Here is a 13,765-nt window from a genome sequence, read left to right as displayed (position 1 = left end):
TGGTAAGAGAGTCGAGAGGATACAGTTTGTGATCTCCTATTAAAGGCACCATTCACCCTGACAGAGGGCAGAGAAAGTAGCTCTCAGAGCTTTCATTCCTCTTTACAGATTGGTCTGCAAATGTGTGTGTACCTTACTGTGCTGTTCATATGGAGGGAGAAAAAAATGTCTGTCGGAGGCCATGGTAGACTGGCTTTGAACACGGAAAAACTCAAGGGGGGTAAATGGAGAGAGAGAGAGAGAGAGAGTTAGAGAGGAGAGAGATAGAGGGAGGCTGGGGCAGGCCTGAAGGACACTTTGTGGCCTGAGGTTTATAAGTTAAAGAATCTTGGCTGCTCTCTGGCTAGCCTTAGTCTACAGAGCACATCCTATCCGAATCAACACTGATCACAGCTGAACACATCTCTGTTCGTCAGAACACCTTGAGAAGATGAAACAAACCACTGGAATATCTTATCGTTTCCACAGATACGACTGAATGACCTCACGGTCCAATAGTATGATATCAGAGAATAGTAAAGCATAATAAGGCAGGCACGAGACATCAACACACATAAAATGGCAGATAATCTGAGTTGATTCGTTCGCATTAACTCAGGGGTCTCTTGTGCCTTGGCTTTAGCCCCACACTCTCTCGGGCTCTCTCTCTCTCTCTCTCTCTCTCTCTCTCTCTCCCCTCTCTGTCTCTCTCTCTCTCTCTGTCTCTCTCTCCCCTCTCTGTCTCTCTCTCCTTCTCTGTCTCTCTCTCTCTTTCAGGACTGTCATGCGATCCCTCCCCTCAGGGCTACAGGTGGAGGCTCTTTGTGTTTTGTGGTCTAATGGACTTAGACCCAGGAGGAAGCAGGAGCCCACCCACAGATAAGCCTGATGCCTGGACTAGAATCAGAACTATGACTCTGGCCTGGACCCCTGTGCACACTATACACACACTCACCTATGGGTTCACTGCATTCACCATTTACACTGTAGACTCTGGGCAGCATCTTTGCTCTCCTTTTACACTATAGTCAGAGTGCCCTACCTTCGCCTTGCTATACGGCAAAGAATCCTACTGTGTTCAGACAGACCTGTGGTGAAAAGACACATTCAACTATTTCAACAACATACCATATCATCCTTAATGCACTAACGGCTGCTGTGACTAGAGCTACAAAGACATGGAAATCCATGGTCCAGGCTTTTGAGGGAACATACACCATGCCACGACCTTTAGTGTGGACAGACTAGACGTCAGCTAGGCGACAGGGCTCCATAATAGAACCTTCTAGAAGGAGCGTGGGGACCTTTCACTGTGACAGAGTTCTGTTACACCACTCTAGAACACGTCCAGGCTGGCCGTTTACTAGAACCAGCTGAGCTGCTTCATACAATAGCACAAAGGGAAAGTATGGCCAAATTGTGGCTGAAGTGGCTGGAATTGTGAAATGTGAGCTAGAGTTTGAGTAAAGTTACAAGCTCAGAGGCTCATAGAGAGAGAGCACTAAGGTGGAACGTGAGCCAGAACGAGAGGGTCAAGGCCCGATAAATGCTTTTGTTCATGGTTTACAGAGGTATCGTCTACATTAGTTTGTGGCGTCTGCGAAAAAGGGTCATTCATGAACGGTGGATGCCCAGAGGTTTTATTGGTGAACTCTCAGCCAGGGAGACCTTATTGCTACAAAAGCAAGACCGGTGAGTGTGTCTGTGAGTGTGTGTAGGAGTGGGGGCAAAGTCCAAACCACTGAAACCCCATTGGGAACAGCCATGATTTACACAAACTTTATCAGCCTGACCTGAGCCAGATCTGCCAGTGGAGACCTCAGACAGACTCCTGCAAGGGCTGCTGGGAACAGGAAACAGGAAGCGCCTTAGCCATGGCCCCTCCCTCCCTACCCAGCTAATCTGTCTCATAGAGAATGATAGAGGCCTCTAGTGGCCAAAAGACCAGATTAGCATGGGCAGCACCATTGAGGGTTTCCACCATTTTAATGTCGTCAACTGGATGGGACTTTCAACTTCATTGGTTGATCCCTCCTTGTGACCCTGTTGGATTCATGCCCAACCAGGTCATCAGGAGGGATCAGTCATTCGTGAAGAAAAAAATGGACTACTTCAAAATGAAGGTTGCCTCAGTGGCTCTGTCCATGCTGTCACAGGCACTATAAATGGTGTAAACGATGTGAAATGGCTAGTTAGTTAGCGGTGGTGCGCGCTAATAGCGTTTCAATCAGTGACGTCACTCGCTCTGAGACCTGAAGTAGGGTTTCCCCTTGCGTTGCAAGGGCCGCGGCTTTTGTGGCGAGATGGGTAACGATGCTTCGTGGGGTGTCAGTTGTTGATGTGTGCAAGGGTCCCTGGTTCGAGCCCAGGTTGGGGCGAAGAGAGGGACGGAACCTACACTGTTACATTGATGCTGTTGACCCGGATCATTGGTTGCTGCGGAAAAGGAGGAGGTCAAAGGGGGGGTGAGTGTAACCGATGTGAAATGGCTAGCTAGTTAGTTAGCGGTGGTGCGCGCTAATAGCGTTTCAATCAGTGACGTCACTCACTCTGAGACTTGAAGTAGGGTTTCCCCTTGTGTTGCAAGGGCCGCGGCTTTTGTGGCGCGATGGGTAACGATGTTGATGTGTGCAAGGGTCCCTGGTTCGAGCCCGGGTTGGGGCGAAGAGAGGGACGGAACCTACACTGTTATAATGGCACAGTTCCAAAGATGAGTCCTCTATCTATCTCTATGATCTGTCTGGACATGGGGTCCCTGAGGTCATGACCAGGCTGCCCCTCACACTGCCTGGACAATATAGGCCTGTCTACTTGGGGAGGGAGAGGGATGAGCGATAGGTAATGGAGGGATAGAGAGTGGGTTTCTGGGGTGATTGAAGGGGTGGAGGAGGGTAAGACAAGATTACAGATTTGTTGGACAGTCTGTGGGGTGAGATAGAGAGAGTAGTGTTTTTGTGGATCTGCGTAGTAGGATTGCAGGGTTTGATGGTGTGAGGTCATGGGATTCAGGGAGGTTGCCTACCGTTATATCCCCTGACCCGACTAAAGAAGTGGCCTATTTAGCGGAAGTATTTATGCATTTGCATTGTGGTAAGGCTCTGAAGTATTCAGCGTTAGTATTCACCCTGTGTGGTGGTAGGTATTACAGGGCTACAATTGTAAACAATGCTATGGCCATAAAGACCGTCCCCTGGTGGGCCACATTAGGGCACTGATCCACAATCAATCAACACTTAGTTAGAAACAATCCATAACAGTGAGGTAATTGAGCCCCTCCGAGGGGTTTGCTGAACATGTGGGAGCAAGTGTGTGGGTGAGTGGGTGTGTGTGTGGGTGAGTGGGTGTGTGTGTGTTTGTGTGTGGGGGGTCACCCTTCAGAAAAACCTCAGTCTGTGAAAAGTTAAAGAAGAAAATAAAACAGTCTGTTGAGAAGTCTTTTTTCTATACTCTGAGAGAATACATTCCTCATGTACACACACACACACACACACGCACACACACACGCACACGCACACACACACACGCACACACACGCACACACACACGCGCACACACGCGCGCACACACACACACACACGCACACACACACGCACACACACACGCACACACACGTTAATCTTAGGGCATGAATAAAACACTGTTTGAACTCCAAAAATGTACATAGAGGCATGTTACAGTAACCAGGCTTTTTTTGCGCGCACAAGGGCTTTTTCTCTACAAAGCGCTCAACTGATGGAGATAATATAAAACAATATAAATCAACTATGGTGGGCACCACCTGTAACACACAGGGTTGTTGACACTGGCACTGAGGTGTGAATGGCTGTAATGTACACCCAAATTGTAATCAGTATCATTCTACTGACTAACTAACTTGAAAACGTACGTAGTATTTAAATATCAAAGGAATCCAAATAAAAGAAGTGATTTACACTATTTTAAAAGGAGCTAGTATGCCTGGTTCACTGACTAACCGAACAGATCAATTGTTTAGTAATGTCATTCGTTTTACGTCAACAGAGCCGGTTAAACACGTTCTCTCTGTCGGTGTGGCGTGAGAACAGGGTTGACGGTCTATAAACCTAATGAGTTTGAGTGGAGAGAACTTTTCACTAAATACTGTTGAAATAGCAATACCTCCCACTTCTAAGGGAGGGAGGAGAGAGAGAGAGAGAGAGAGAGAGAGAGAGAGAGAGAGAGAGAGAGAGAGAGAGAGAGAGAGACCAACCAACCTGCACATGTCCTCTATGCAATAGTTATTGTTCAATGTATAGTTATTTTGACCCTTGATTACCGTTGGTACTGTTGGCCCGTTAATAATATTGATTATTATAATTGTGTTAATATTGTAAATCTCAAAAGTAAGATTTGGCAATATGTACATTGTTACGTCATGCCAATAAAGCAAATTGAATTGAACTGAACGAGAGAGAGACAGAGAGAGAGAGATGGAAAGAGACAGAGAGAGTGATGGAAAGAGAGAGAGAGAGAGAGAGAGATCATGAGGAAACAAAAAGATAATTACTTGACCCATTGTAAAGAATTAACAAAACACTGAGAGTACACAGTGGCAGAATACCTGCCCACCGTGACTGACCCAAAATGAAGCTTTGACACTGTACAGACTCTGTGAGCACAGCCTGTACCCTATGTGCACACTGCCCACAAAATGAGGTGGAAACTGAGCTGCACTTCCTAACCTCCTGCCAAATGTATGACCATATTAGAGAGACATATTTCCCTCAGATTACACAGACCCATAAAGAATTTGAAATCAAATCCAATTTTGATCAACTCACATATCTATTAGGTGAAATACCACAGTGTGCCATCACAGCAGCAAGGTGAGTGACCTGTTGCCACCAGAAAAGGGCAACCAGTGAAAAACAAACACCATTGTAAATACAACCCATATTTATGTGTATTTATTTTCCCTTTTGTACTTTAACTATTTGCACATCGTTACAACACTGTTATAGCCATAATATGACATTTGAAATGTCTCTATTCCTTTGGAACTTTCTTGAGTGTAATATTTACTGTTCATTTTATATTGTTTGTTTATTATTTATTTCACTTGCTTTGGCAATGTAAACCAGAAGCCATAGATTACAGGCAGCATCCGCACTGAGCTAAAGGCTAGAGCTGCCGCTTTGAAGGAGCGGGACTCTAACCCGGAAGCTTATAAGAAATCCTGCTATGCCCTCCGACGAACCATCAAACAGGCAAAGCGTCAATACAGGACTAAGATCGAGTCATACTAGACCGGCTCTGATGCTCGTCGGATGTGGCAGGGCCTGCAAAGCATTACATACTACAAAGGGAAGCACAATCGAGAGCTGCCCAGTGACACGAGCCTACCGGACGAGTTAAACTACTTCTATGTTCGCTTCGAGGCAAATAACACTGAAACATGCATGACGGCACCAGCTGTACCGGAAGACTGTGTGATCACGCTCTCCGCAGCCGATGTGAGTAAGTCCTTTAGACAGGTCAACATTCACAAGGCCGCAGGGCCAGACGGATTACCAGGACGTGTACTGCGAGCATGCGCTGACCAACTGGCAAGTGTCTTCACTGACATTTTCAAACTCTCCCTGTCCGAGTCTGTAATACCAACATGTTTCAAGCAGACCACCATAGTTCCTGTGCCCAATAACACTAAGGTAACCTGCCTAAATGACTACCGACCTGTAGCACTCACGTCTGTAGCCATGAAATGCTTTGAAAGGCTGGTCATGGCTCACATCAACACCATCATCCCAGAAACCCTAGACTCACTCCAATTTGCATACCGGCCTAACAGATCCACAGATGATGCAGTCTCTATTGCACTCCACACTGCCCTTTCCCACCTGGACAAAAGGAACACCTATGTGAGAATGCTATTCATTGACTACAGATCAGCGTTCAACACCTTAGTGCCCTCTAAGTTCATCAATAAGCTAAGGACCCTGGGACTAAACACCTGCCTCTGCAACTGGATCCTGGACTTCCTGACGGGCCGCCCCCAGGTGGTAAGAGTAACAACACATCTGCCACGCTGATCCTCAACACAGGGGCCCCTCAGGGGTGCGTGCTCAGCCCCCTCCTGTACTCCCTGTTCACCCATGACTGCACGGCCAGGCACGACTCCAACACCATTGTTAAATTTGCCGATGACAAAACAGTGGTAGGCCTGATCACCGACAACAACGAAGCAGCCTATAGGGAGGAGGTCAGAGACCTGGCCGTGTGGTGCCAGGACAACAACCTCTCCCTCAACGTGATCAAGACAAAGGGGCACTCCCCCATTCTCATCGACGGGGCTGCAGTGGTGCAGGTTGAGAGCTTCAAGTTCCTTGGTGTCCACATCATCAACAAACTAACATGGTCCAAGCACACCATGACAGTTGTGACGTGGGCACAACAAATCCTTTTCCCCTTCAGGAGACTGCAAAGATTTGGCATGGGTCCTCAGATCCTCAAAAGGTTCTACAGCTGCACCATCGAGAGCATCCTGACTGGTTACATCACTGCCTGGTATGACAACTGCTCGGCCTCTGACTGCAAGACACTACAGAGGGTAGTGCGAACAGCCCAGTACATCACTGGGGCCAAGCTTCCTGCCATCCAGGACCTCTATACCAGGCGGTGCCAGAGGAAGGCCCTAAAAATTGTCAAAGACTACAGCCACCCTAGACATAGACTGTTCTCTCTGCTACCACACGGCAAGCGGTACCGGAGCACCAAGTCTAGGTCCAAGAGGCTTCTAAACAGCTTCTACCCACAAGCCATAAGACTCCTGAACATCTAATCAAATGGCTACCCAGACTATTTGCCCCCCCCCCCCCCCCACCACTGCCACTCTCTGTTTGTCATCTATGCATACTCACTTTAATTAACTCTACCTACATGTACATACTACCTCAAATAACCAGTGCCCCCGCACATTGACTCTGTACCGGTACCCCCCTGTATATATTATTATTTTTTACTGCTGCTCTTTAATTACTTGTTACTTTTCTCTTATTCTCGTAAGTAAGCATTTCACTCTAAAGTCTACTCTTGTCATTTTAGTGTTTTAAGTCTTTGGCTTGTAGTGTGATTTTGCTGTTGTATTCGGCGCATGTGACTAATAAAATTGGATTTGATTTGATTTAAACATATGTTTCCCATGCCAATAAAGCCATTTGAATTAAATTGAGAGAGAGAGAGAGAGAGAGAGAGAGAGAGAGAGAGAGAGAGAGATGGAACGAGAGAGAAAGAAAGAGATGGAAAAAGAGAGAGAGAGATGGAAAGAAGAAGTGATGGAAAGAGAGATCGGAGAGAGAAAGAAATAGAGAGAGAGAGAGGAGAAAGAGCCAGAGCAAGAGAGAGAGAGAGGAAGATCGTCAAAGTAGAGATGGGGGAGTGATGGGGAGGAAGAATAAGAGACCGATATCAACAAGGAGATGACGAGAGACATGGGGAGTGAGAGTGGGAGAGAGAGATAGAGACAGAGAGAGGAGAGAGGGGGAACTGGACTAATTTAAAAGCCCTATCCTGCCATACAAGGCGGGTCGGGTGGGGGGGAAGGGATAGGAGGGGAGAGAGGGGAAAAAGCACAGATATTTTTGTAATTGTTTTTTTCAGCGTTGAGAGAAAAGTCCTGCTCCAGTCGGAAGGGAGAAAGCCTTGGGAAAGTTAAACAGATCTGACAGCGAGACCGCAGTGAAATTAATATTTTCAAACAGCAGAAAATGCTCTGTTCTAAACACAGGCCGAGATGCAGGGCTTTGGTCTGTACAGGAGACACGTTTCACATATTCATACGCACCAGCCAACTCAAGGCTATATCGTCCTGTCTTTTGAGAAGAAAATCTCAGACCAGACATCCTGTCGGTTTACATTCAACTGATGCTTTGTTGATAAGGGAAAAACTATGGCTACAGTTTCTCACATGATCATTTGGGCCAATTTCACATGAATGGGGCTCGTTCTCTGAGGCCATTGTGGTTGTACAGTATGTCCTAAATATAAGAAAGACAGAAAGAAAGAGTGAACATACTCTTTCTCTTGTTCTCTCTTCATGTCTCCCCCTTTCTCTCTGCTGCTGTTCTTTGGGCTCTAGTCTCCACTCTTCCAGCCTTACTTGTGGAGACCAGACAACCTTCTGTAAAGTATTAAGTCTACAATCTCGGTCTGCTTGGAGTTAAATCTAGGATCTCTCTGTTCTAATCTGATGGGAATACTGCGACCCAAGGCCACATCTTCCATCCACCAGTAACACTGTTTTTCCTTCTCTCTCTCTCTCTCTCTCTCTCTCTCTCTCTCTCTCTCTCTCTCTCTGTCTCTCTCGCTCTCTCTCTGTCTCTGTCTCTGTCTCTCTCTCTGTTTCTCTCTCTGTCTCTCTCTCTGTCTCTCTCTCTGTCTCTCTCTCTGTCTCTCTCTCTGTCTCTCTCTCTGTCTCCGTCTCTCTCTCTCCCTCTCTCCTCCTCTCTCATTCACTCTCTTTCTCTCCTCCACTCTCGCACCCCGCTCTCTCACTCTCCCTTTTTCTCTCTCTCTCTCTTTTCATGAAGGGGGATGGTTGGTATAAGGAGGCTGCTCAGAAGGGGCTAGTTTTGGACGTGGAGCCATTTTCCCCCCTCGTGTGTTTGTTCTGGCCTGTGAAAACATCTCTGGAGCGAGGGAGGGAGGGACGGAGGGAACAAGGGAGGGGGGCAGACGAGGAGAGAGGTGTAAGGCCAGGCGCCTGCGGCCGCCAACATGACTGACAACCAGCCACCGCAACAACAGGCGTCATTGTCACCCTTCATCCCCTCTACACCCCCCCAACCTCCCACCTCAGGCAAGGGGCTATACCTCATCTCCAGGTTCATGTTACCCCAGATTCCAGGTGGTCCCTGTAAAGGAACTCATGTAAAAGATGAAGAAGAGAAAACATTGAGCGGTTATTAAAAGCTGTGAATGAACAGCTCTGATGTCCCGTTACATGGCACATGCAGGCGGGCCTCACCGAAAGCAGACGAGGGGTGAACACACACACACATGGACGCTCGACAGGAAGGAGGAAGCAGTTCCTGCTACATGGCCAATCCTGCTTCCCTAAGCAGGATTGGCGTGTGTGTGTTGACCCCCAGTGTTCCATGTTAGGATGTTTGCCCAACGAATTAACATAACACTGAGAGCTGGGCTAAACATACACAGGTTACCACAGGGCTAGAGTTGAAGATTTCAAACATACCCTGCCCATCTCCCCTTCACTCCCTTTCCCCCTGTTTCTCTTCCCTGACTTTCTCTCCGTCTGTGTGCATCTCCGTCTCATTCTTTAGATCGCTCTCACCCCTACTTCCTCTAGTTGTCTCCCCCACCCCTCCATCAACCCCCCCTCTCCTTCCCTCCATGCTATATCCAGCTGAGCTGATGTCCTGTCTGGTCTGGTCAAAGCCACATTGTACACAGGGACGGCTAGCCTCTGGACTGTGGGCTGTGGGCTCTGGGTCTGTCTGTGTCTGGCCTGCTTGACAGCTCCAGGCCAGGGAACACATGCATTACATACATTAGCGTCCGTCGTCTAAACCCCGTCAGACCAGAGTACACATACGGAGAAACCAGAGGGAGAAACCCAAACCCTCAAACCCTACAGGAAAACCGTACATCCTTTCCCTGACCACGAAACACAGCAACCAGAAGCCTCAGTCACTGTGACACCAGCTAAACCAGGTGTCCACCCGTATCCACCTCCACAACCAGGACTGCGGACTGACGTTTTGACACATCAATGGAAAATATCAAAACAACCGCGGAGGCCTGTCACATGTCACATGCCACCATTAGCTGAAACCATCTGCCCTGCTTCCCCCTGACAGCTAATCAGCTGACGATGACAGTAATGACGACCAACAGGGCCCAACTCCGGCCCCTCGGGCCCCAGTCAAAGGAAGCCCTGTGCGCTCCAATGAAAGAGCCTAATGACTGTGTTTAAACCAAATGAGTCCCTTTTTTACGTTGCTCTCTGCTTTGCTCTGAGCGGTGCCACTGGCCAGCCTGCTGTCTGATTGTGGCCTATAGACGAGTGGGTTGTTTAACAGCAAAACCGATTTGTGCGCAACCGTTGGCTTTCGAATCAAAGGATTGTTGACAACATGTGAACTATATTTCCTCTCCAAATCTTTATTTAAAATGTACCCAATGAGCACTTGTTTTCGCGCAAATACATTGTTGGAGTTGTTGGTTAGCTAGCCAGCTAATTTTAGCCACATTAGCATAGACGTGACAAGAGTCAAAACAACTCAAAACAAGACATGGTATCAATATCAAGATACAACGAGCTGAAACGAGCCACCTACGATTCCCCACATGGCAACTTCTTGTCACTGTTGCTAGCTATCTGACCGTCCAGAATCATAACAACACACAGACTTGCGCGCAAGCGCATCGTTTTCGTGACATTGTCAGCTAACCCGTCTATAAGCACGGATGCAGGTCCTGTGGACTTGAATAAATATGAACACACTCTGGAGCACGGCCAGAGGACAGAGCCGACCTGACAGGGTCTCTGACTGAGAGAAGGGTTTTTATTTTGAGGGAGAAAATACACTTCGCATTACAAGACTCCTGAAAGGTCGTCGAGGGAGAGAGTTCTGTAGAGTCCTTATTTTGACCCATCACTGAAGTACTGTAGGTTAAATATCTACTGAGAGTAAAAAGCTAGCCTAGCCAAGGTTATAATATTTAAACACTGCAGTACTAGGATACGGGAAGAAATCTCTGCAGGATATTTCAAAAACATGTAAAACAAACAAATTGTAAGGGAGAAACAGATGTGTGAGATCATGTGTGTGTGTGTGTGTGTGTGTGTGTGTGTGTGTGTGTGTGTGTGTGTGTGTGTGTGTGTGTGTGTGTGTGTGTGTGTGTGTGTGTGTGTGTCGTGTGTCTCTTTCTCTCTGTGGGTGTGGGTGTGTGAATTAACTAAGTGTCTGATTCCCCCATCATGCCAGCCTGTTTGATGTTCCAATATTCCCAGCCTTTTCCATGGAATATGGCTCGGTGCCTTGACGCTGAACGTCATTCAGTAAAAATGTCCGGCTTTATGTCCTTCCTTTGATCCGGAGAGATTTAAGCTCTTTGGAAAACAACATGCACATTTCTCCAATGCAACTTGCGAGCGCTCTAAACCAAACATTGACAATTCGATTACTTGACAAAATAAACGAGATTGAACCTCTGAATACGTTTGCCAGATAATAAACCATTGAGTAAATATTATATAAACCGCCTCTCACCCCATATCCACATCACAGGACAGTCCACAGGAGAAAATGTTGAAATAAGCCAAGGAGACAAAGAAAGTTCAGAGGGTCCTAACACATCCTAGTGAACCAGAATGAAAGTACAACCAGGAAGGGGACGATGAGGAGTAGGAAGGACAGGAGGAAGAGGGAGATGATGATTGACCAATAGGGGGGAGAGGCACACCCAGCCCCAGATAAGACACTAGATTTAGGATCACCAACTGTGCATTTGTCCATGTCCTGATTGGTGCTACGAAACACCAGCTGGGGATGGCGATATAAACTGAGCAGACACTAGCAGAGATGGGCTTGATAACACGCTAACACATGCTAGCTGAGGCAAGCAGCATACAACACACAGATGCTAGATTAACCTTGCAGTACAAAAAAAAGCCGGGTGATGAACACCTCTAGTCTGTCAAACGATCTTGACTGGGAGCATAAAGCAAACCGATAAATACCATCAATTCAATTCAAAAGGCTTTATTGGCATGGAAAGTGTTACCACATACTGTACATTGCCAAAGCAAACGTATCAAATCAGTGATGACGCAGATAGATAATAATAGGAAAAATAATAATACTTAATGAGTAATAACAATTAACAGGACAATACAGTAAGAAATAAAGTCCATAAGAATAACAAGTCCATACACTATCTGACGTGAACGCCTTGGCCAGACACAACGGAAACACTTCCCACCTGACAAAAACTGGTTGAATCAACGTAAGGGAATTTAGGCATTTTTTTCACCCAAATTTTCACCTAAATCCAATGACATGGTGAAATGTTATGTTGATTTCACGTTGAATTCAGGTTAGTTGACAACTCAACCAAATGCAAATCAAAACTAGCTGTTAAATTGATGCCTGGGCCCAGTGGGTTCTCCTTTCGCGACTGTTTGCACTATCAACTAATTACTTTCTTACACAACTTTTCCCCTTCATTCTTTCACTTTAAGGATTACCATCTCCTTCGATTTCTTCAGTAGTATTTATCTTTCTTCACCCTCTCGCTCTTCTGTAACAAGAGCCAGTGTTGGGTTGGGTTAGTGGAGCTACTTATGAAGTACGGAGGAAAATTGACTACTTACGCAGAGGGTCTTCCTGGCAGAGGGGTTAGGAGTGGATCTGGAAGAGAAGACAGGAGGATTTACAATTTTAACAACAGGGGGAACAATTGCTCCCAGACCGTCGGAGGCTGCCAGAGCCAGACCTCTTGTCCATACAGGCTGCCAGAACACAGGCCAAGTACTGGCAGTTTTAAAAGAAGAGATCTACACTAAGCTCACTCTATCAAAGCAGAGTGCGAACTCTGACCTCCTGACAACACGTAACTACACCAGTGTTGATTAAATCAACCAGACGGAAATGTCTGCAAGAAGTCTTGAATTGATTGGGCTGTTGAGTCATGTCGATGAGTCACGCAAAGTTTGCGTCCTGATTTCATAGTCAGGTTCATGCACTTCATAGGAGACACGAAGCCACTTCGTAAGAAAATCAGAACTAGTCATACTCATAGTCACTTTATAACCACTACCTCATAGCGTCATCTTACCAAACTTGACGAAGAGTACTCCGGTGGTGGAGACGGTGCCGTAGCTGTTGGTGGCCACACACTGGAAGTAGCCTGTGTCTGTGGTGTCCAGGTTACGGATGCGGAGGCGCGATCCGTAGGGCGTGGGTCGGAAGGAGATCCGGCGAGGCTCTTGGACCACGGGAGCGTCGTTCTTCAGCCAGCGCACCGTGGGAAGGGGGTTACCGGACACACGACACAGCAGCTCTGCCGTCTGGCCCAGAGACGTGGTGATGTTGTTCATAGGAGCATCCAGGCGAAGAAACAGGTCTGTGATGGAGGGGGAGCGGGGGGGGGGGGGGGGGGGAGAGAGAGAGAGAGGGAATTAGATATGGACATTTAATGGGAGCATAAATGAGAAAGAGAGAGGGAGGACAGAGAGGGGAGAAAGAGAAAAATAGAGCGAGAGAAAATTAGACACGAGCGTCAGTATTTATTAGCTCTTGCTTTAAACATATATATATTTTTTAAAGCCTATTATCACAAAAAAAAACATTAAACGGATGACAGGATCATAGTCTTCTCTTGGCAACGAGATGGAAAGAGAAAGAGAGAAAGAGACAGGAAGAGGGAGAGAGATAGGCCAATAGTGAGAGAACTTTATAATACATTCATCACAATGACTACATTGGCATTATTTATGTGAGTGGACAGCCAACTTTAGATCCAGACTATATAAAAAAAAAATATATATTTTTTTACATTTTATTTCACCTTTATTTAATCAGGTAGGCTAGTTGAGAACAAGTTCTCATTTACAACTGCGACCTGGTCAAGATAAAGCAAAGCAGTGTGACACAGACAACAACACAGAGTTACACATGGAGTAAACAATAAACAAGCCAATAACACAATAAACAAGTCAATGACACAGTAGAAAAAAAGAAAGTCTATATACAGTGTGTGCAAAAGGCATGAGGAGGTAGGCAATAAATAGGTCATAGGAGCGAAT

General features: G+C 46.6%; 1 protein-coding gene across 1 annotated transcript in view; it reads right to left on the bottom strand.

The window, feature by feature from the left end:
- LOC106584030 (inactive tyrosine-protein kinase transmembrane receptor ROR1) overlaps positions 1-13,765 on the bottom strand; it is a 194,172-nt gene that overhangs the window by 30,711 nt on the left and 149,696 nt on the right. The window contains exons 3-4 of the mRNA XM_082967905.1: positions 12,796-13,083; positions 12,332-12,368 (exon numbers count right to left, since the gene is read on the bottom strand). Coding sequence (XP_082824031.1) covers positions 12,332-12,368; positions 12,796-13,083 — 325 coding nt within the window. The remainder of the gene's footprint in view (positions 1-12,331; positions 12,369-12,795; positions 13,084-13,765) is intronic.

The sequence above is a fragment of the Salmo salar genome, chromosome 23 (assembly GCF_965601325.2).
Source record: "Salmo salar chromosome 23, fSalSal1, whole genome shotgun sequence".
NCBI classification, from domain to species: domain Eukaryota; kingdom Metazoa; phylum Chordata; class Actinopteri; order Salmoniformes; family Salmonidae; genus Salmo; species Salmo salar.
The sequence above is the reverse complement of the archived record's forward strand: the minus strand, read 5'-3'. Positions and strand labels throughout refer to the sequence as shown.